Below are 23,605 nucleotides of genomic sequence, written 5' to 3' on the forward strand. Positions count from 1 at the left end.
TGAACTCTGCGTTCCTGGGGATGCTCGGAAGCTGATCCCCGAGCAGAGCCCAAGCTGCCTGCAGAGCCCTCCGCCGTGGGCAGGCAGGGCAGGCAGCTGCCTGCACCTGCTTTTCCTCTCTCCAGTCAAGAGCAGCAAAGAGTTGCTCATCGGACAGCGGGGGCGAAGCCGGTTCAGCACGTGTTTCTGGGATACGAACACCGAAGCGAGCCCGCAAGCCGAACAGCAGATTGCTCTCAACAGCGCAGCTGCAGGTAAAAAGAAAAAACAAACAAAACAAACGGATAAAATGCAATTGAATTCTCATACCGCCTTCCGTGCTGTGCATCCTTCGGCCCTAAGCGGCCTCTGAGCGTTTTTATATCGGATAGAAACCCTGTGCCCAGGTTTCCAGCGGGCCGCTCCGCGGCGGGGCGCTGCCTCCATCTCCTGGAGGGAGCGGGCAGCGCAGGCAGCGCAGGCAGCGGAGCGGGCAGCGCAGGCAGCGGCTGGCGGTTCCCCCCCGAGCCCCCTTCCCGGCCCTGCAACGGGCGGGACAGAAGCCCACCGTGCCCCCCCCGGTTCCCAGCCCGAAGCCCACCGTGCCCCCCCCCGGTGCCCAGCCCGAAGCCCACCGTGCCCCCCGTGCCCAGCCCGAAGCCCACCGTGCCCCCCAGTGCCCAGCCCGAAGCCCACCGTGCCCCCCGTTCCCAGCCCGAAGCCCACCGTGCCCCCCCGTTCCCAGCCCGAAGCCCACCGTGCCCCCCGTTCCCAGCCCGAAGCCCACCGTGCCCCCCCGTTCCCAGCCCGAAGCCCACCGTGCCCCCCCGTTCCCAGCCCGAAGCCCACCGTGCCCCCCCATTCCCAGCCCGAAGCCCACCGTGCCCCCCGGTGCCCAGCCCGAAGCCCACCGTGCCCCCCGTTCCCAGCCCAAAGCCCACCGTGCCCCCCCATTCCCAGCCCGAAGCCCACCGTGCCCCCCGTTCCCAGCCCGAAGCCCACCGTGCCCCCCCATTCCCAGCCCGAAGCCCACCGTGCCCCCCGTTCCCAGCCCGAAGCCCACCGTGCCCCCCGTTCCCAGCGCGGGCTGGAGGCTGCTGCCCCTCCGCACCTAACCAGGGCCAATGCTTCAAGAGCAGAGCAGTGCAAGAACTGCACCCTCTTTGTGCAGCAGCCCCTGCTGCTATTGCTGCTTTCTCACCTCCCAAACTACTAAATTCAGCCCAAAAGAAGCAAAAGACAACACGTTACCTGTTTCTAACACCTTGCTATGCGACCAACGTTCAGTTTAATTACCAGGACCTCCAGACAAGCCTTAAGGTGTTCAGCACTTCCAGCCGCCGGGTTAGCAATGCGCGGTGCCTGTATCTGCGCTCCACAAACGCCGTTATAATCCCCCCTCAAAAGCCTTTAGAAGTAAAAGCAAACATAACCCCCTTAAATTAAGATGAATCTAGCCGTTTACAGCTGTGAATCCCAGAGACCAGGACACAAACCTGGATGCCAACAGCCACAAGAGCCAGAAATGTACCTGTTCGGGACTAAAGGGATTTGCGCTATTAGCCGGTATTAAGGCTAATACTTAACACTTTACTCTTCAGACACTGAGGACTCAACATGGTGAAACACCTCTGGCAAAAAGTTTTCTTGTGTCTTTCAAGAGGCATACAAGAAGCCCCGGCCTTTTTCTTTAAAAGAAATTCCCCAGAAGTTCTGGGGGAAAAAATTGTTAAGTAAAAGCTACAATAAATACAGATAAATCTGTATTTTGGCAGGATGCCTGTGCCAGCAGACAGGGGCTTCCTGCCCCATGCTAGTGCGAGGGCAAAGCTGTGTTTGACGTGGAGGATGAACAGAACAGAACCCAGCCCGTTCAGCCCTCGGTCACAGCCTTGGCCTCAGCAAGACGAGGAGCAGCCTGCGAAGGAGTTCTTCGCTCAGGATTCCTGCTGAGACCGGTGTATCACCTAACTGCGGTCCCAGTCCTTACCTCCCGCTCTGCGCCCTCGAGGGCCCTCGCTGAACAGGTCATGCTCGAGGAGCAGCGTGCTCCCCTCTCCTCGGCGCCCCAGGTCCTCGGCGTCCAGCGTGGCGATACACCGCGCTGCTGCTGATGCGAACTTGAGCTGGTGACTACCTACGGAAAGCTACTCAGCTGAAGTAAGCATATTTTCGGTATTTTTGAGAGCATTTTATTCACCTTAACACATTTTCTACCCCATAAAAAACCCAAAAGACAGCCATGGGAAGGTGCCTCTTACAGTCATAAAGCTTCAGAGATAAATCACGGGGAAAACAGCTTCCGAGACCCAACGTTGCAGGGCAGCAGAAGGAGCGGGATGGGGCTGATGGAGGCACAGCCTGCAGCCTCCTCCGTCCTAACACGTGGCTTGTCCCTGCTCTTGGTTTCTGAAAGCACTCCCTGGCCCCTGGTGAGTAAGGTTGGTTGTTTATTAATCCGTGCCTGGTCTCTTCCCCCACCAGGAACATCCTCACCAAGCCTACAGGAACTCACTATTGAGACTTTGGGGTTTTCAGGCCTTTTTTTGGTTGTTGTTGTTTTAACATTATTTTAAAGCGATCGTTTTGTCCATTTTGGTTATTCTTTCCTGCGTACCTTCCATGACATCAAGGAAATCACCATCTTGGAAACTTTTTCACATGTTGCCTCCTCTATGGCTTCAGTCACCCACGTCTCGCCAGCTCTCGGCATAGCTTTGCAGTTTGCTCTCCAGCCGCGGGAGGAGACCCTGGGACCAGCACGGCTCCGCCGAGCCCTGGCCCGGCCTCAGGAGCCCCCCGGGACAGAAGCCCCCCAGCACACTGCGGGCCGGCACCGCTGGCCAGGGGCACGGGAACAGCGCTCTGCCATGGACAGCCTGGTCCTCATTTAGCTCCTACTTTTTCTTCCCTATTTCACTTACCAATTTATTAATGAAAATAATAAAAAAAAAAAAGCTGGAGCACTTGGTGCTTCCCCAAAGTGCTGCGGGGTTCGCCCGCGGGTGACGGCAGAGCCCCTCCTCTGCAGGTGCTGCCTGCGGCAGGCCGGCTCCTCGGCCCCGCGGTCCCGCCACCGGGCAGGTCCCACAGCGCTTCGCTGCGCCGGCCACCATCACCCGGGAGGTGGGCTGACTCCAGGCAGCCCTGGGAAAATCCCTTCTGGCTGTTTGGACTGATAGGGTAACGGAGAAACAAGGTATCTGCAGCCCATTTTGAACACAGACATCAACACTAGTTACCAAAGGCCTTAGAAGTATTTTAAGTCCAGATATTGCAATTTAACTTCAACTCTGTTCTATCCAAGTATCTCCTACTCTTGTCCCGCGGCGGGGATTAGCGGCTGCACGCTGAGCCGTCCCGTCACTTACCAGTGAGACCAACCGGTTTGGCTTCGCGGTAACGGTTCCCGGCCAGGACGGAGGGGCTCGATAACCTGCAGCAGTTCATCAGCCGAAAGGCAAAGCCGCGGCGGCGGCGGCGGGAGGCAGAGCCGTGCGATGCTGCCCCGAGACCTCGCACGGCAACCGCCGACGCACGCACTTAACTCCGACCAGGCGCGCGGGCCGCTTTTAATGGCATTACGCTCATTCCTTACCTAAGTGCCTGTACTTACAAAGGACCAGACCTTTGCAGGAAAATTATTTCCTCCTAATGTATCAAGTCAAAGCTGAATATACCTGAAAAACATATAGAAGGCAGATCATCCCACTCTAAAGTAATACATCAATCCTATCAGTGAATGTATGTTTTATTGAAAGTGTGGCATGAAACACTTGACTGTGAGTATAAATTTATAAACAGCTCTTGATGTATGTGAGATTTTTGGCAAGGTTTACCAAATAATGCAATTGACAGTACATTTAATTTAGGAAGGTTCGCTCGCTGGTTTTTATATCAATTTAAAAAAAGGAGTTTATGAACTTCCAAATCATAAATGATGGATTTTTGTCAATTATAAAATATTATGAATTTGCAACCTTTTTATTCTAGTACTCAAGGAACTGCCAGCTATTGAAAACTGTACCTTTATCATTATTCACAAAGTTTAACAAAAATAAATACAATTTTGAGGTTGTCTTTGGCATGTCGTAATTCAAGGCAATAGTATCTTTTAGCAGCACAGTGCAAAGAAAAACAACATACCATACAATGCACTACCAGATTCAGCCTTACAAGGAGAAGAGAACGTAGTACAATGCAAACTTTAATGTCAATATATACAGAGCTTTAAAGAAAACATTTTTTTTTTTTAAAATTAAATGAAATAAATACAATATGATACAAAATCCACAATATGCTTAGAGAAAGAAATGACAGTTACAATATCTGATAACGGGGACCTTTTGTATAGTTTCATCTTTGAAGTACCTCGGAGAGCATGTAATTCATTGCACACGGTTTTCAATTAATGCCCTTTCGTATATTGAGATTTATAGCCAGTCACGTGCCAGAAGAGCCTGAGCTCTCATCAGAGCATCAGTGCAAGATGCCAAAGTGCTTGGGATATTACGACAACGCAATTACTCAGCAAACGCTGCTCGTAAGCCCAACGCAAAACACACCGACCAGGAACGCTTCGTCCTGCAAAGGAGATCCGCCTCGAGCGTCTTTTCAGTTCTCACATAAAAAACCTCCGAAACAGGATTCAATGTTATTCAAACTCATTATTGGGAATACGCTATGGCCCAGATCTTAATAATTAAGAGACATAATCAATTAAGTACCTTTTAAAGCTTTCAAAGAAAGTTTGCTTTCATTACATAGGAAAAAAAAAATCTCACAGAAACCAGTCACTGATTATTTTGGGGGGATTTCTAATTACAGAAGTTATGATAATACTCAAGTCAGCTTTAGCTACACACTAAGGGTGTTTCTTTTTTTTTAAATGTGTATTCATTCTTCCATTCCCAAAGGAAAACGTAGGCTTATCAACAACATAATTTGGGAAGTAAACATCTAGAAATCACACTGAAGTAGGGACAGACAGTATTGAGAATGCACTTAACTAAAGGGGTGTCAATGCAGGATGGTACGGCACGAACGGCAGCGCAGGCGTGTTACCACCGGTACCAATACCCACCCAAGAAAGTTTCTGAATCAACTTTCAAGGAAAAATTGTTTTTTGTAATCATATAGAGCTCCCATCGGGCTACCTAAGGACTCTTACCACAACTTCAGAAGCCTTCTGAAAACTTTGAGAAAGAAAAACCTGCTTCTCCCTTCCCTCCCACAAATATTTGCAAACTTCTAATTCTGGATAGGACCGAAAAATTTAAGTGCTACAGAAGTACATAAACCCCACGTTTGCATTGATGTTTTAGCCTAATTTCACTGACACAAATCAGGATAACTACTAGAGTATTGTGTAACTCATTTAACTCAATTCTTACAAGCTATCTCAACTTTTTATTTGTAACACTTGAGGGCAGAGAGCTGAGCACTGGACGCAGCAATCTGTCACTGCAAACGGCCAGTTTAGAGGTACACTGCAAGTACCTCCCAATTGCTGATGTTTGCTAGAGGTAATTTTAACTATTGGACATATGAAGATGAGCTTTGGAAAATGAATTGAACGTGGAAGACAGAATTCAAGCTCGATATGACTGACTTGGGTGAGGTTTTGGATGCAAGGAGAACATTAAACCATGCTACAACATAGGCCTCAAATGGTCAGTACGTTTAGACCACCTACACCTTAGGCTCTCTGCGTAGTCAAAGAGAATTTACTAGTTTTAAGCATAATGGGAAAAAAAACACACAACGTGCTAACAACGGCATTGAGACCACACAAGCCACAAGACAGTGGCTTGTGCGAATCCACCCATGGTCATGCTCTCGGGTACGGGCACTCTTCGTTGTGCACCACTGGCTGATACTGATGCCACTGCGTGGTTTTTGGATACGTAACAGGAATACAACAGAGTTCCTTGCTTTTTTAAATCAAAAGGATAACTGAAGGTAGAAATCGCGATATCCAAGGGGCGAAAGAACAGCAAAATATGTCATGAGCCTGCTCCAGCTATAGCTGGTGTCTGCGGGAATCTCCTCTCTTTCGTGAGAACGTTTCAGGCTCCACATGCACTTGAGACCTAGCACTTATTTATAATTGCCATTACCAAACAGAGGAGTGGAAGCTATTTTGCTGGCAGTAACAGAAGCCATATCCAAAATATTATATCATTTAATTTATTAATTAGTTCTCTGGAAATTCCTCTAAATACATAACATATACACATACTTATTCCTTTGTAATTATAAGCCTTTGTAAAAAATTTCACTCTTTTTAAAAAAAAAAATCAGTAAGTAGTAAAATTGTAACTAGTTGGTAATCTTGAACTGTGCAAAGACCATAAGAAAGTGAGACAAGTTACACTAACCTTTCACTCCAGCCAACAGCAAGTTCAAGTAAGCGTTCTTCCATTTCAAACACTTAACTCCCTACTCGTGAGCAGACCATGCCGCTTTTTAATATAATCACTTAATTGAACAAAACCTGTTTGAAAAAAGGATGCAAGAAATTCCAAAAGAAATATCACAAAGATGATGATCATTAAATACTATACACTAAGAGTAAACTGCAAGTGAACTCTCTTGTATCCCTGTATATCCAAAATGTTTCAAAGACGGATATGCTGAAAGATTCACAGCAAGTGAACTTTTCCCCCCAAATTGGGGATTAAAATTGGCATACCAGGGTACACTGGCCTGTCAGATATAACAAAGGTGTTTGTCCATGTTTTCCTTGTGATAAGACAACTTTGTAACGTTGCAGTCACTGAAACCGTGCTTTTACCCCGGGAGTACCACTTGCACTAAAGGCTAGTGATGACAGAAAACCAGCAGGGATAAGGTGATAGAAGATGTTTTAAATTCTTTGCTAAGACTCAGAATATCCACCTTGTTTGTGTACTTTTCCTCTTACCACCTTTGTTTTGCACACCAAGAAGAACTTAAGTACCTTCAGGTGCTTACAACTGCTTTTGTGCAAAATGCTTTTAAGGTGCTAATAATGTGGTGCTTCTAAGCAAGCTAAAAAGAAAATACCAATATAAACACTGTTAAATGATTCATGAATAAAGCCATTAAAGACCAGCTGCCACCTTACGGGAAAGCTGAAGACAATTCAGGTTTGACATTTTAGTTGTGTTCCACGCCTCGCATTACCCTCTATCCCCAACACAGCTCTTACCAGTACATTTCAACCCACATTATACCTTGACCTTGGGCTAAGGTGGCTTTTTCCACCGCTGTGGTTTTTTTTTTTTTTTTCTTACAGTGAATTCAAGTTCTTCTGGCAGTCATTCGTAAATTTACAAAAAAAATTATGCCGACAGACTGTAGACAAGAGGTTTACAGGCACTCTTGCTGGCAAAGGTCTTCAGTAATGAAAAGAAGGATGAACCAGCTGCATAAGGGGCAGATTTTGTCCTGAACAATAAGCTTCCCGGGAAGCAGGTGTGTTCTTTGATAAGCTTTCAAGCATTTCAAACAGGCACCTCAAAACCAGGCACAAATGGCCCCTAAAGCTTCCAACATCTACCAAACACTCAAGAAATTTAGTATGGGGTATGTTCTGCATGATACAAATAGCACACCTATGTTTGCTATATTCATTAAGTCTCAAATCTACATATATTCATACCTAACTATTTGGCCAGATAATTTCCATCTTCCCCCACCACAACAAAATAAAGCAGCTTATCTAATAGTGCTTCCAATGCCACCAAGTACTTCACAGGTATAAGCAAAAACCAGCCAGCACCCTCTGCCTTTTAAGATCCGAGTTACTACCGCCACTCTTGGCAGCTGGGCCAGAATTCTCCTGAAAGCTTTTTTTTCTGTCTCAAAATGCCGAGTTCTGCCATCGTCGCTGTCTTGTAACTGGCTGCCAAAGGTATCGGAAACAGGAAACTCCGCGATGGCAAATCCGTCTGAACTACACGTGATTTTTGGTCAATTAGACTGTGAACAGTTAGAGAATCCAACTGCTGCTTGCTAATATACTTCGTATTTAAAATGCATGTCTTCCTACCGCGACAGTACAACTGCACAGTAGTGCTGCAACTTTTGAAAATGCTTTTAAGCTCATCACCTCTGAATGCTTTAGTTCCCAGTCTACTAGCAGCTAGCACTGGTTCCGAGTCAGAAAACTCCAAGATAACTCTGGCCCCAAAATGAATTTCCTCTCCATCGCAGCATTTGGAACCAGCTGAAGTCCTAACACCAAGACAGAGAGGGCGAGCGAGTGCTGGCAACAGGATATTGTCAGTAACGCGTCCGTAACTGTGAAATTTCTTGGTTAGAATTCCCTTATCTGGGCACACTGCAAGGCTTATTTATTTTCCCAAGCTACCCCTACAGTTAGGCAAATAGAATTTCGCATTTATGTTCTGTAATATTTGTACATGCGGCAAGAGATTCAGATAGAAGCAACGTTCTATAAAAATCAAATAAATAAAAAATAAAATCCACGTGCCAAGTTTGTTATAATAAAGTGTCAGTTTGTCTTATAAGCCAAACAAACTTAATATTGGGTATATTCAGTAGAAACAACTGCCGAGGAAACAGTAACATCATAATTGTACAAATGGATAGACAATATAAATAACAAAAATTATTGGATTGCATGATGTTGTCTTAAAGTGGTAGCGGTATTATTTAGATCCTTAATTTTGACAGTTTATACACATACTTACTTTCTCCAGCTCAGTGCAGGACACAATACCATTTGTGGTAACAACCAGAAATGTTCATTTTCTTGTAAGAGGCCATTTGTTAACCAGCATTTCTTTTGGGTCACAAGCGATCAAATTAAGTTTATGGGTAAAGTGCAGAATCTTACGCATCCCTTTTGTTTGTATTTTCACATAAACGTATCAGTTACTGGCACCATGCAAACACAGACCTTCCAAATTAACACTAATGCATTCAACACTGGCACAATACATTAGTCAGCTTTTCATAACAGTAATGAACAAGTTAAATTAAGTTGAATGAATTAAGTGCCCAATTACAAAATTAAGAATTTGTCCTTCACAAGAGGATCTAAAGGTGTGAAGAAAAGAAAACTTACACTGACACTTTATGTACAACTTGGTCATTGGCAACGGTCCCCTAAACCATTTTTTAAATGAACCCAGCAAAACTATACAGAATGTGAAATAATATTTGCAACAGATCTCTTAAAGGACAGTGTAGAGAAATTCATTATGATGTACCTGACGTTTAAATTAATTTAACAGATACGGCCTGTAAAACAACACAGTATGAACCTGTGGATTTTTTTTTTTTCTTTTTAAAAAAAGGACTTTTACAGAATTCAAGTAGTGTAGCAGGAAATCATAGATGCCTTTTGATCACAGGTCAGGCAAAATAGAGCCACTTATTGGATTTTCCCCTTGCTGCTGTTTGCTAAGGTGTCCCAGTGGATCTATAAGTCTGTTGATGTTAGCTTTTTCATGCTCCGTCGCTGAGCTAAACTTGAGGCTGCAACAGGCTCTAACACTGGCTGAAATGTCTTGTGATTCAGTGCAGAATACGTAGCAGCCATGGCTCCCTAGAGAACAATGAAATAGATACAAGGCTGTAAAGGTCATTTTTATCAGAAAACAAAACAATTGAATATTAAATTCTTAATTAACTCTAAGAAAAAAAAACCCAGGACTTATGACAGGCCATACACATTCTCGAAAGTTTGTTTTGAAAAAAAAAACATTTATTGCTCAATCCTTCAGGTTTCTAAGCACGGGTATCTGATATTTTCTTTCCTGTGTGTTTCTTTTACATACCTTAGATGTAGGAGTAACCTTTTAATGCGGGTCAGAATTAGTATCTTCCAAGCAACATTAGTACCAATTTATCAAACACAGCCACTTAAGTGGCTATTCAGGGCCTGACTTACGAAGACAACTACGACTGGCTATCACAGGTCCTTGCTTTTGAATCCACCAAAACTAATGAAGTCAACTTAAAAGCTCTCTGCATGCAGTAGAATGTTTTTGTGTCACAAGTCAGAAACACAGATACAGAACAAACAGATAAAATACCAGCGGAAAAACTGTAGCGTAGTTTATTAATTTATGGTAGGAAAGCACAATATGAGCCAGTCACCGAAACAAATTCCAAAAGATTTCTTGAATAAGAATGCTAGGAGACCTGCGGACGGCTCAGTCTCAGAGAACCGTCTTATCAAGTTCCCAGATGGCCAAAGCCACCTTAATCTTTGAAAGCAAAACACCCAGAAAAATCTCTTCCGTTACACGCAGGTTAAAAAAATCAGTTCGCCAATAATTTGTCTGCTTATGTAACTTAAATATGTATGTTCTAGGGAAAGCAAAAGGAAGCTGATTTCTTTTCTAAAGAAAAGAAGGGGAAAAAAAAAAAAAAAAAGAGTTCTGCCTGTAGCTCTAAAAGTGACCCAATTCATTGCGCATCCACCAGCTCAAGCAACATTCAGCCTTCAGGTTGTTTTACCTTTACTAGATGTGGTGCATCTTGCCTGTTCAGTTGATAATGCGGCAACTGGTCCCTACAGGCTATCCACGAGTGTTTTAACACTTGCTCTGCTGTATACCGCTGATGTGGATCTACATGAAGCATATGTGATAACAAGTCCTAGATAAAAACGAAAACCAGACATATTATTAGTTAAAATAATCTCATACAGACTTTAAAGCATTAAGTATGGCAGCAAGGAAAGAAGTACCCCATGTGGCAGGGCTTAACACAATGCAAACACACACACACACAAATCAGCGGATAAATCGGATCATTCTGTGCCTTGACACCACAGAAGTCTGAGAACAATGTGTTGTACTATTTAATCAGTTTAACAGAGCAAGCCTTCATTGTAAAGAAACGTACTGCTGTTTGTGTGTTTCATATTTACGTTTGTTTATTATTAATATAATCTTTAGAAGACTAGAAATCCTATTAAAATTTAGCATATTTTAAGGAAGGAAGCTATGATTTGCAAACATCTCTCCTCATTCATACTACACATTTGGGGTCTGCTAATTACATATCATAACTTAATTCATATATAGTGATATACTATCAAAGAATTCTTCCTTCGAGGAGCTATATAAAGAGTAAAGCCAAAAGAAAGGGACACTTGTTTTTGCCTGTTTAGAAGCATTAGCAATAAGCTACTAATTACAATGTTGGTCAAAAGAAGAGCTGGGTGGGAAGGGCACAGAACAGAGACAGGAATAGCTTGAAAGAACACAAAATATGAACAAGCTGACAGAATGTTCCCTTTGTTTTAGGTACAAAATGTTAAGCATTCTTAAATATACAAAAGTGAATTACTTGTGCTAAGACAGCATCAGCCAACAAGTGTTCTGAATCACTCCTACTGAAATGAACAAATAGTGCAGTTCCAAAGGATCAGGAAAAGATTTAATATTAATGCCAAGCCTTATAAAAGGTAACAGTGGTGACTAAGATACCTACAGACCAGGCCAACACCAAACCCAGAGAACACATACAGCAACTGATCGGAGATGCAGTCTTTAAATAAAAGGACAGCTGCATAATCAAGCTGATCCAGATTTTTGGCACGATATCCAGATATATTTGGTTGTTCAAGGACTAGTTTAATTGCTGGAAGTACTAACAACGACAAAAGACCCGATGACTTCAGCGCTGAATGACATTTAAGAAATTGCACTACAAAAAAAAATTAACCTATTAATGCTTAAGACTGGTTAGCTACTAGAACTAACAGATAACTGTCAAAAGTCATCCTTCCATTTAGGGAATCCCACAAACGCCTGGTTTTGGTCCAATAAAAACAAGGAATAAAAAAAATACTGATGATTAGAAAAGCCTATATTAGGATCTATCTTATTTAAAATCTTTATCAGTGACCTGGGGGAAGCAAGAGAGCACACTCTTGCCAAGTCTGCAGTGGGACACCAAACCGGCGGCGTGGGGAAAGAACGAAGGAGTTCAAGGGCAGGGCAGCCATCCAAAGGTACCTCGGCAGGAGTAACGGGCTAACCAGAGCCATACAAAATTCAGCCAGGACAAATGCAAAGTCTTGCGCTTGGAAAGGAAGAAATTGTTCACAAAGTACAAGGTGGGGACTGACTGACTGGGGACCGGCTTTGCTGAGAACGACTGGGAAGTTTTGGTGGTAGACAGCAAACTGAACCTGAACTACCAGTGTGACCTGGCATCCAAGGCGGCTGACAGCATCCCAGGCTGAAGCACAGCAAGCAGACCGAGGGAGGTAATTGCACTCCTTAAGTCAGTATGGCCAAAGGAATGGAGACAGAGGACAGAAGCAAAACACGAGATGTTCTGGTTTAAAATTAGGAGAAGTTTTTTCCTCATTACAGCAGTCAGGCAGTGGAAAAGGCTGCCCAGGCAAGTTGTGCAGCCTCCTCCCTTGGAGGCTTCCAAAATCAGACTGAATAAAGCCCTGAGCTACCTGGTCAGATCTCACAGCTGACCCTGCTTTGAGCAGGAGACTGGACTACATGGCCTTCATGGCAATGAAGTTTGCAGTTAATAACAGCAAACTACTGCATTAGACCAGTCTATTTTATGAAGTTCAGTAGACGTTCATTTGAATTCTACAAAAATATAAAAACAAAAACACATGTACACCTTTGCTGCATCTGAAACAGTGTCCCAGTTGCCTCCACTTAAAGAGAATTTTCCACTGCCTATCCGTACCAGGATCTCCTCTGGAGTATCATTAGGACCATTGGCAAATGGAGTATAGCTGTTGAAAGGGGAAAACAAACAAACAAAACACCTCGTTACAGGTAACAAGCTGCAAAAAATTGGTAAAATCTCATGAATCGTTCTGAGTAGATATCCCACTGCTGGCACAAACACACTACATACTATTGAATACTTCTTATATTAGTATTTCATCTTGGAAACTATATTATTTTCTTTTCCCCACAATTGTGGTTAATCAAGTATAATAAATAGGAAATGCAGACTAAAAAGATGTCTTAAGTTAATATCTTAACAATGCATTCTAATCAGTGCAGGCTTTCAAGTTAAATAGAAGTGATTCATAAACACAAATTATGCTAGATTACCAGAGCATGTAAAGTAATCCAAACCTGGAACAGTACCCTAGCAGAATGGCCCCAATAAAGCTGGAGTAATATCGTGTGTAGGGTGTGTGCATTTAATTAGACAGAGAATGAGCACAATGTACACACATCTATCATTTAGGGAAAAGCTACAAGAAAATTTTCATGATAGTTTTTTATTTAAGTGAGTTTTGGAGGCTTGTAACAGTTTACAGGGTTTCCTGTAAGTTTGGCTTACTTTCTACAAATCCTACTGCAACAACCTCAAAAGAACCAAATTGGCAAATCTGAAAACTGATCTGAATCACCTAAATACACCTTTTAACACTGTCAAGAGTATTACAATGTTCTGGCATCTCCTATGATCATAGGCTAGTCCCAAGTTTTAACTATAAAACTCAAATCTTACTCTGATTAAATAGTTACATCATAATACCCCTTAGATTTCAAATTAGCTTGCAAACAATAATAATTAAGCTTAATGCATTCTATCTTAGTACTTTGAAAGCTGCGCATAGAAGAGAGATCGACCAGCATCATCAGAGGTTTAGGAACTATCCCAGTCTTTCAGTTGATGAGCTTAAGAGGAACAAAATGGAAAGACAGGAATTCATGCTGGACCATTCCTCCCCCGTACTTTTGGCCTGCCATACCTTTTGTTCAGACAATGTTTCTTAAGTGTGCAAACAGTATACTGCCCAATACCTGCATACTTGCCCTTAAATCATACATCAGTCTGAGTTTTGATGACAAAACCGTAGCGGTGGTGATTTTACATGTGGAAGTACAATTCAGAGGTTTAGAAAACTTAAGAGGTTACAAGCCAGTGTGTTCTACAAAAGGCCCAGGACTCAAGCCTGTGGCAGGAGATACGAGAAGGAGGACTGCAAAGGTACTAAGGTGGGGAGGACAAGAGGCAGAAGGAGAAAGAAGAAAACCACCACGTACTTTCCCAGACTAAATTCTCTCCTGGAAACTGGGGAGAGTCTTTGGCAGCCCCCAGTCATGCACTATAGAAGAGAGAAGCCTTGAACCTACCTGTAAGACAAGCCTAGTTTATGTACGTGTTTACTTATAGCTTCCTGTTCCACTTCAGTGTCTTTACCATTCTGCATCCAAATCAACGAGGTAATATCTTACAATTTTAATGACAGCATGGATTCATGCAGCATGCTGGAATTTTAGGTAAACAAAAAAGCTAAGAAATATTTCTCACCCTGCCAACATTGTGTAAAGAAGAACACCCAAGCTCCATATGTCACAAGCAGCATCGTATCCCTGTCTCATGAGAACCTATAAAACAAAGAGTGTTAAAGACTTCTCATATATTAAAAAAACCACCCCGAAACAATACCACTACACACAGCCTAAGGAAGGGTAAGTCAATCCCAGGATAATTTCAGAAGCTTCATTAATTATTTTCAATATACAGGTTACAGTAACTATCAACAATATTTCTTGTTCACAGAACATCATCTCTTAAGATTCTCAACAGGCTTACATCTTATTTTTGAGGGTGGATTCTGCTATTTTTAAAGCAGGTTTATTATAAACATATGCATCAGTGTTTAGAAAGTATGTATAATTACATTTAAGGAAAACTAGCAGAATTTTTCTTATTTTTTTTTTAAGCACTGTTAAAGAGTTTAAGCACTCGCATCAAAAACAGCATAGAAAAGACACACGACAGTTTAAGATACCTCTGGTGCCACAAAGTTTGCAGTGTAGCATGGAGTTAGAAGTAGTCCATTTTCTCCTCGAAGTTGTTTTGCAAATCCAAAATCACAAATCCTGATAGAATCAGCATTATTTGAATCGTCCGTATATAAAATATTACTAGGTTTAAGGTCTCGATGCACTACCTTTGAACAAAGAAATTTTAAAATCTATCATTTAGAAGTCGCACGTACATCTGTTTGTACGTAATTTGCAATTTATAAAAAAACTGTTCTCCAGTTTAATATACCTATTAACAGTTCTACACAATTACATAACTTTCAAGTAACAAAAAATTCCAGTTCAAGTCATGTCGTAAAAAAGCCTACTGGCTCATAATGCAACTGGAACTAACACAACCATTTGCCAACAAGCATAAGAGAACAAGTATCTGCTGTTTCATAAACTGTAAAAGTAAAGTCGAAAGGGCTTGCCAGAATAACAGGATGAGTTGTTTATATTATTCACCTTTTTCATAGAACACTCAGAAATCTTCTTCCCTTCTGCCGTAAAAACAAGCCAACCAAAGCACGTAACAAAAGGCATTTGTTAATTTTAAGAAGTGTGAAAGAAGCTATGTCATGGAAAAGATTACTCACTCCTTGGCAGTGCAGGTAGTCCACAGTCTTAGTTATAGTGTATAATACAGCGCTAGCCTCTCGCTCCGAGAAGAACTTCTGTCTGAGAATTCGATCAAGCAGCTCTCCTCCTTTCATCAGTTCAGTGACAAGGTATATGAATCTACCATCGTCATACACCTGGTGACGAGTTTGACAAGTGCATACACACATAAATACACACATACATATTAAAAAAGATCATCTATAATTATACATCCTGATAAATGTGAAAATTACAGACTAGATTGTTCACCTATTCACATATGAACACAAAGCACAAACAGCACGGCCTGAAAAATTTGATTCTGCAATTCTGGAGCCTTAAAGCATGAAGTATAAGAAAGCTTATGTGTCATTCTGTGAGACACTGAGGTAATCAATTGCTAATTCATGACTCAGAATTAAATTCTTCAGTCTAGAAACTTCTGTTGTAAAAGAAGAGCAGCCGTACCACTCCCTGTTGCTCTTCCCCTCCATGGACCATTTTTAGCTGCTGGCACTTTGCATATACAGGACGACATGCAACTGCTTTTTCAGATTCAGATTACCAACACATTAGCTACTCATTTGAAATAAGAGGAAATAGGGCATTTCTAACCTTTACATCATTTCTCACTTCAAGTTCATTAAACAGCATTTAGAAAAAATTACTATCAGGACATGTCATGTTTTGAAATACTCAACACTTTATATTGTCCTAATATATTTTACTATGTAAAAGAAATTTAATAAATCCCAATAAACTCCCTACATCTATATTTATTTATTGACTACTGTGTAATGAGAGGTAGCAGACAAAAAGAGGTACGTACGTCCTTTAAAGTAATAATATTTGGATGTTGTCCATAACGCATGAGAATCTCAATTTCTTCCGAGGGATCCCTCTTACTTTTATCAATTATCTGCAAAATATAGCAACAGGAAAAACAACTTGGCTAAACAAAGTCTATTTAGTAAAGAAATTTTTTGTATTTGTATTCTCACTTCAACAACAAAATAAAAAGGTTTCTAGAGTTCATTACTTCTTACTAATCATGACTAAGTCATCTTCCAGCTTCACATCCCACCTGTTTATTCATTTCTTGCTCCATCCTTGCTGCCAGTTAAAACTGGATCATTAATGCAGTCTGTTCTGCTCCAATGGACAAGGACATGCAATGAACTGTCTGAAGCACCACTGCTTCCCTAAAGCCCGGTTCTACCCTTCTGGATGTTACGTTATTTCAGGTGTACTCATCATCGTACAATATTTTCAGGCTTCAAGATTGTAATTGCAAAGCCAGTTCTTCAAGGCCGTAACTTTACCCACAAAAAGAAGAGCTATAGAAGCCAATATGCAATTTAAACAAATGAAGAAACACTGTTTTTCATCTCTCACAGCATATAAACAGCTACAGTAACTAGAAAATTCGTGCACTTAAATTTACAAATCTACTACATAATAATTTCAGAACTGTCACAGTGAAATTTATTCAAAGTACCTTTACAGCGAACTCCATATTTGTAGCAATGTGTATACATCGCTTGCAAACAGAATAGGAACCCACACCGATATCTTCCTTCAGTTCGTAGACATCAGTAAACTGTGCGCTGTTTCCATGAAGTTGCTTTAAAAAACAAACACATACAAGCCGTCATCTAAAGCAACAAGGCGCTCTTTGCCACAATACTGTTCCCAGCAGCAAAAGTTTCTTCTGCTTGCCCACTCTTTCCCTTTTGAATTATGCCTCCAGAAAAACAGCAACTCGCTTTTTAAAATTTAAAAATATGCCATGGAAGCATTTTAGTAATGCACATTTTATAATAGTCTCCCCAGCCAAAAAAGAACAGACTGTAAACACTAGATATTGGTCAATCTTTGGCATGTCAAAAGTTTCCCAAAAAATAAAATGTTACCTGTACTATTGGCAGTATATTGGTGAGTGGTGATATTTTATGATCTTCTACAGTAGTAGTTGCAACAAAACTAAATCCTTTGAAGAGCTGATGCGCATTCGCACTAGGTGGGACTCCCGGAGAATCTAGTGGCATACACATTTGGTTAGCATGGCTAAAGCCTAGCAAGGCTATTTTTCAACATTCCGGAGAGAGATGTTGGAAGAAACATTGAGGGAAGGGAAGCAAACAAGGGCAACGCTAGCTGTTGAATAAGACTTCTAGTCAGTTATCTGTCTTCTCTTATTTCAATAACACAAAGCAAGTATTCCTGGGTTTTATCTAAAACTACAAAACACTGCAGGAACTAAAGTATGAATACATGTTTTTAGGAAGAAGTTTATTGAAGCACAACACTACTTATGAGAACAAAATAAAGATCATAGGCTTATGTTCAAGGACTGCATCGCAAAGAAGAGTGCCCACAGATTTTGCTACTTCAGCGGTATATGTGCTGCTGGCCAGACAGAAGTGAGGCAATACAAGAATATTCAATTAGTAATGCTACTGAATAATTCAAACCAAATTTTCCTCAGATTACATTATGTGCACCTCTGAATTCACTGCTTGAAATTTCGCAGTAAGCACTGCTTGATAATTCTGTACAGCCTGTTAGAACCATAGACATTCTCCAAACAAACATGACATGAGTGGTTTTAGAAGTTGGATGCAGCAGTAAAGAAAAAAAATTCACAAAAGAAAACCTGAAGCAAAACTTGAAGCATACTAAGCAGCAAGTGTTTGCACTTACTGTCTTTGTTTCCAAGTTCAGTTACTTGGAAACTTTCGTAGTGCAATAATCTAAGGGATATTTTAAAAATAAATTTTCATAACTATTTGAGATCTCTTTGCAACTGATCTAGTAGTACAGGTGTCCAGCCCACTGTACATTTTCCCCACCCTTCTCTACCTTTGAATCATAGTTTTCTCAAGAGTAAAGTAAAATTCAGCATGGGTAGTGAGAGGAACAGCTCAATGAAAAAAGTTATTATAATGCTAGTTTTAAGATTTAATTTTAATAATTATAATAATAATTAATAGGCTCAAGAAGGTTACTTAAAGCAAGTCATTTTCAGTGGAATACTGACCCTAAAAATAATCACTGCTGCAATCAAATTGAGTTTACTTTCAGTATTAAATACTTCCCCCCTCAAACACCGCGTGTCTGACTTTAAACAATAACTAGAAACCATAATTCAGCTGTTAATGTTTTTTTTTGTTGGTGAACCAAAGTTTAGCAGAATATTTCAAAGAACAGGAGCCCGCTGAGGAGAACAAACTCCTCCAAAGTACGGGAACCCTGTTGCACCCTTTTAATTTTGTCACTAACTTTTTCTCTTAGTAAGCTTGTTCTTGTAACATTATTTGACCCCTCTTGTCCCACAAACCTCACCAACGTATAACCATGCACAATTACCTTTTGGTGTTTTTGCTGTGAATTCTGGATCAAAACAAAAGGTATCTTCTGGCTTTCCAGAAGCAGGTTTAAATGGGGGTTGAATTTCTCTTCTGAACAGTTTCTAAAGTAGAAGGACAAAGTCATATAATTAAGAGTGGATGAAACTTCCATGGGTGCTGTAATTTTGCCAAGCTAAAGGGTAAGCAACTCAAATGTTAGGGCTGTATTAAAACAGTTTTCCGAAAGAATGAGTAATATATATCAAGTAGAAAACCACAAATACATACACAGAGACTGAGTTACTTTCATGTACCTTTGATTTGAAATGCTACGGGAAACGTTACCAAACAAGTCAAACAATACAGAGCTCGTTTTCCTTATTCTTCTGAATCTGCCTCATCTACTAGATCTGTACTTTTAAAACTACAACAGCAGGCTGCTACTCATCACTAGTTCATCTTCGGCTTATTCAGAAGAAGATGGAACAGCCATAGCGCATCTTACCTTCTGTCATCATCTCGGACCTGGTTCGCTGCTGTTTTGTCAGAACCTCGAAAAACCCACCCCAAAGGGAAGATAGAAAATACAGTCTTTACCTTTCGGTTCGGGGTCCCAAAGACCTCTTACGAGTGACAGGCGTGTCCCTCTTGGCAAGGAACTGCCAATTCTCAAAGCTCTATTCCAGGCTTTTCCTAATCTACTAAGCTCAGTCAGAGGGAAGGAAGGGAGAGCAGAGCAACGGCTCCTCCTTTTTTTCCCCTCCTTTACTCAACAGGCTTTAGAAAAACACATTGCCCAAGTGAGCTCAAATCAGCAATAAGTCCCATTTACAGCTAAGGAAGAGAAAATTTCACGTCAAATGATATCGAAGCCCCATGCAAAGTTCAGGAAGTTCTGAGAACATTTTCTTGGCATTTCTCTCATCCTTTCAGGCCTATTTTTTGCAGGTCTTTTCATTTAATCTTCCTGCACAGGAACATGCAATGGATTTCAATTAAAAAAAAAAAAACAAAAAAACCAAACAAACAAAAAAAAACAACCCAGGAAGAGGGACCTGAATTCATCCCAAACAAATAAAGAGATACAATACAGAAGTGGTCATCAACACTACTATATTGAAATAGATACAAAGCACTGGCAAATAAAGAAAAATTAGGAAAAAAAAAGAAAAAAAATAAAGAGTTTGAACTGCAGATCTTTCAGACTTCCTTGCTGGTATTTATTTCAATGTCAGTCCCTTACAAAAAAAAAAAAAGTAGATAATCAAGCCATAACAACACAGCTTTCTCTTACAAAGCGTACTCATATAGTACAGTGAGGTTTTGCTGTTACTGAAAACTCTATTTGCTCATCAGGACTCTATGGTAGATGCTGCATGAACACAGCTAGAAAACCACTGTCTCAGAAGTAAATACAAGAGAGAAAGAGAAGGATAATGCCAACAGGTTTTAAAGAAAGAGCTGAGCACAGTATTGGCTAGCATTGCAGGTAGTCCTGTCAGCACCGCAACATCTTATTTATTGTGTCTATCCCTTTGTAGCCGCTATAGCAAAGGAGTGCTTTCAGAGTGGATTTATTTGATATAGAGCATCTTAGTTTTGTGAATGTTTCCAGGAAACATCTCTCAAAAGCTTAGAGAACTGCAGAGGAAAAGCATCAAGGTACTTGTTAAAAAATGTAAGCAAGAAGTCATGAACTCGTACAGACTTCTGATCATCTCAGAGCACCAGAGTCAACACTTCAACAGTGAATGGACTATGACTGATAAGAGAGGAACGTGCTGTGGCTAACTAGAGAGAAGTCAGAGAACTACCGTCACAGTGAGTTTTTGTGCCCTGCATGGAAGCACTAGACAGACACTTACTGAAGAGAAGGATTCTTGCATGCAGGGAACACCAGCATCCTCTCCCAACTACAAATGCTCTAACGGACAATTTAAGCTTTAGAATGCTGCAACTCTTAACTATTTAAAAAGTGTTCAATTTATAATTAATACTCTCTATACGATAAATACTACAGCTCCAGATGCCAAGTAAGATTATAGTAGAAGCCAGAATGTAACAGTCAGCAGTTGTGCCCTATTCAGATGCAAACACTTATAATGCTATAACACATAGGAAAATTAAAACCAGTTATCATTCAGATAATTTTGCACTTACATTCCAGTCAACAGTAGAAAAAAAAGGATGCCTCTTGATTTCTTCAACTCCATCTGAACCAGCTCCTGAACAAAGAAAATACTGTATTTAAAACACTTTTGGGTACAGTCTTTGAAGAAGATTGCACTAAAAAATTAGCTCATTTCTAAAAATTTTGCATAGACACGGTTATTTGAAGGAATTGTAAATACAGAAATATTCCAAGGATGTAAAATACTCAATTAAGTAGGGCACGCCTCATCAGGGCCTCAAACAGAGTACCAGTCTGCCATAAATACGACTGTTGATATTCTTTGCTCTGACACTGTCAAAGCTTTGGCTCAGTGCTAAGAGTGATTGGTCCAGGAAAGTAATCGTTCATTAGCCAAACCCAGGAAGTCATGATCCAAGCTAACAAGAAATGGTATCTAAACCCAAATCTTACTGACCATCCAGAGCTTCAGAGTCTCTAGTAACTACTTTCCTTAAATAGTCAACTCAATCCAACTACTTTTATTTCAAAGATCCAAATAAATGAACCAACCTAATCTATTTGACGGGTTCCTTTTAAACAACATCCTCAGAAGACTTTGTGCTTCAGGGCTGAGGAACTGAGGCATTCCAAGTTTTGCTCTAAAGAAAAACAGAGAACAAGTAAGAGGAAGAAATGTATCTTACTAAAAATTGTCTACATAGACTTCATTGCACAATTTGATGTACCAAGGATCTATTCCAAAGTCTTGTAGAGTGTACACATTTAACTCATCAGCTTTTAAGTTTCACATTATACGAGTGGTTTTCAAAAAACGAAAAAACCCAAACAAACAAAAAAACCCACCATACCAGACCAAAAATCCCAACCCCCACCCAAGCCCCTAAAACAAGCTTTAGCCTAAAATAGAGTAAAACAATTATCTCAGGAATACACAGTATTTTGAAAGATATCTTCATGTCACCAGTAAGTGATCACCAAAATACTTCTACCAGAATCAATGCCAGGAGAGATTCACCAAATCCCAACTTACTTATGCCTGAAGTCATTGTTAATATTCCTCTTGAAGCAAGAGCCTCAAGAAGGAACTCATTAAGCCATTATATAAAAGCTTACTGACTTTACCAAGCTTATTTTATGAAAACAGTCATGCTAAGGCAAGAAATTCTTCTGCAGAACTGTAGTATCACTTAGAGCTCCAAGTGAGGCCAGTGATCAAACCCATCCGCTTTCACAGGCGGTATCCCTATAAACTCATGCTCAGGGCATGTCGTTAAGAACAGAGCTTCTCTCATCCCCTTCCCTGACTATCGCTCCCTCAAAAGGCCCAAGGCTCTGCATGTGGTCTAAAGGAAAATCTTTGTTAGCTAAGCACAAATAAAGATGAGAACATATTTGCCCAACAACTTCACTTACTAATCACCAGTTTACCCAGTTTGTCTTGTTAGGCAACCTCTGTTGTAACTGAGGTAATTGAATATGAAAGATGTGAGCACGTAAGTGCGCTCTCCATATATACGTACACAAAGCAACACCTGATGAACTATTGCTTACAAAATAAGGTATGCTGTAACAGTAGCAAGGGAGCATAACCACGTGAGTGGTAAATAATGCTGTTCTAATTCACTGTACTGTTTTTATCTTCATTACACACCTACAATGAAAATACAAGTTCATCCCTAAGATTTTAATTCCTGCAGATACTTAACAGTATTTGCATGGTCCGTGATCTAAACCCTGTTGGGATGGGGGGCTTAGCTTTTTTGTTCCTGTTCTAGCTTAACGCTCTTCAAGCACAAGGAATTATAACAAGATGTTAAAACACGTTTAAAAATTACATTTTCTGACTTTCCAAAAAGTAAGAAGATATACTTACTTCAGTATCATATTCATAGTTTCATTTCGATCTTTACCTTGAAATGGTAGTGTACCAGTAAGCATTTCAAACTGAAAAGAACAAATGTTAATCTAAATCAACACTTCTTCCCCCAACTGCTCAAACAAAGCGTTAAGTACTGTACTCTTCCCTATTGCCACATTAAGCACACTGGCTTGAGCTTTTAAAAGATTATCAAAAAAGTTCACAAATCTAATATTTTGTTTTCACTGGCAGTTTACATGATAATAAGTGGCAAGTGTCACGTAATGATGATGTAGGAATATTTCACATCCATAAACTACTTTAATTAAAGTCATAAAAATCCCCTCCGTAACCTAGTTTTAGATGTTGCTGTCCTATGAAAACAGCAGGAAGAATAAATCCTAAAACAGTACTTTACTTTTAATGTCAATATGCGTATTTCAGCCCGATGCTCTAACCCATCACGGCAAAGGCGTAAGTGCTAGCAGGTACTGCCTGATTTCACTACTCCGCTCCAGTATTCATTCAACAGGCTTACTCTTACAAAAACGCAATTAATATTCCATCAAACCAAGTCTTCAGGTTTTTTTCTTTAACTATCAAGAACCATGCAAAATAAATATACAAACTCCAGTTTCGCACTGACTACAACTGTTCTGAACTACTAATGGACTATATGTACGATTTCTGTGGTTCCTGATAAGTACTCCTTACAGGGGTAAGCAGGTGAAAGGTAAATTTTATTCAAATTAGTTGCTATTTCAGTAGCAATTCAGTTATTGAATTCTCTTCCCCTTACTCAAGCATTCATCATTAGATCTGGACAAGCTTATTCTAAACACTTTAGTTCACATTAGACATAGGCAGTGTATTTGTGACCTGTAAGCAAGGAAAGCAAGGAAGC

At 40.8% G+C, this 23,605-nt stretch overlaps 1 protein-coding gene across 2 annotated transcripts in view; it reads right to left on the reverse strand.

Moving 5' to 3' along the window:
* Window positions 1-4,173: 4,173 nt before the first annotated feature.
* The window catches only part of RPS6KA6 (ribosomal protein S6 kinase A6), a 43,707-nt gene continuing 24,275 nt past the window's right edge, over window positions 4,174-23,605 (reverse strand). For both annotated transcript variants that reach the window (XM_082323183.1, XM_082323184.1), the window contains exons 10-22: window positions 22,717-22,787; window positions 21,393-21,481; window positions 20,870-20,934; window positions 18,729-18,831; window positions 17,273-17,397; window positions 16,858-16,983; window positions 16,189-16,278; window positions 15,356-15,514; window positions 14,741-14,902; window positions 14,257-14,333; window positions 12,598-12,715; window positions 10,456-10,596; window positions 4,174-9,538 (exon numbers count right to left, since the gene is read on the reverse strand). In XM_082323183.1, the coding sequence (XP_082179309.1) occupies window positions 9,413-9,538; window positions 10,456-10,596; window positions 12,598-12,715; window positions 14,257-14,333; window positions 14,741-14,902; window positions 15,356-15,514; window positions 16,189-16,278; window positions 16,858-16,983; window positions 17,273-17,397; window positions 18,729-18,831; window positions 20,870-20,934; window positions 21,393-21,481; window positions 22,717-22,787 (1,452 nt within the window). In that variant the 3' untranslated portion in view covers window positions 4,174-9,412. The remainder of the gene's footprint in view (window positions 9,539-10,455; window positions 10,597-12,597; window positions 12,716-14,256; window positions 14,334-14,740; window positions 14,903-15,355; window positions 15,515-16,188; window positions 16,279-16,857; window positions 16,984-17,272; window positions 17,398-18,728; window positions 18,832-20,869; window positions 20,935-21,392; window positions 21,482-22,716; window positions 22,788-23,605) is intronic.

This window comes from Platalea leucorodia (assembly GCF_965183815.1).
Source record: "Platalea leucorodia genome assembly, chromosome: 10".
NCBI lineage: Eukaryota > Metazoa > Chordata > Aves > Pelecaniformes > Threskiornithidae > Platalea > Platalea leucorodia.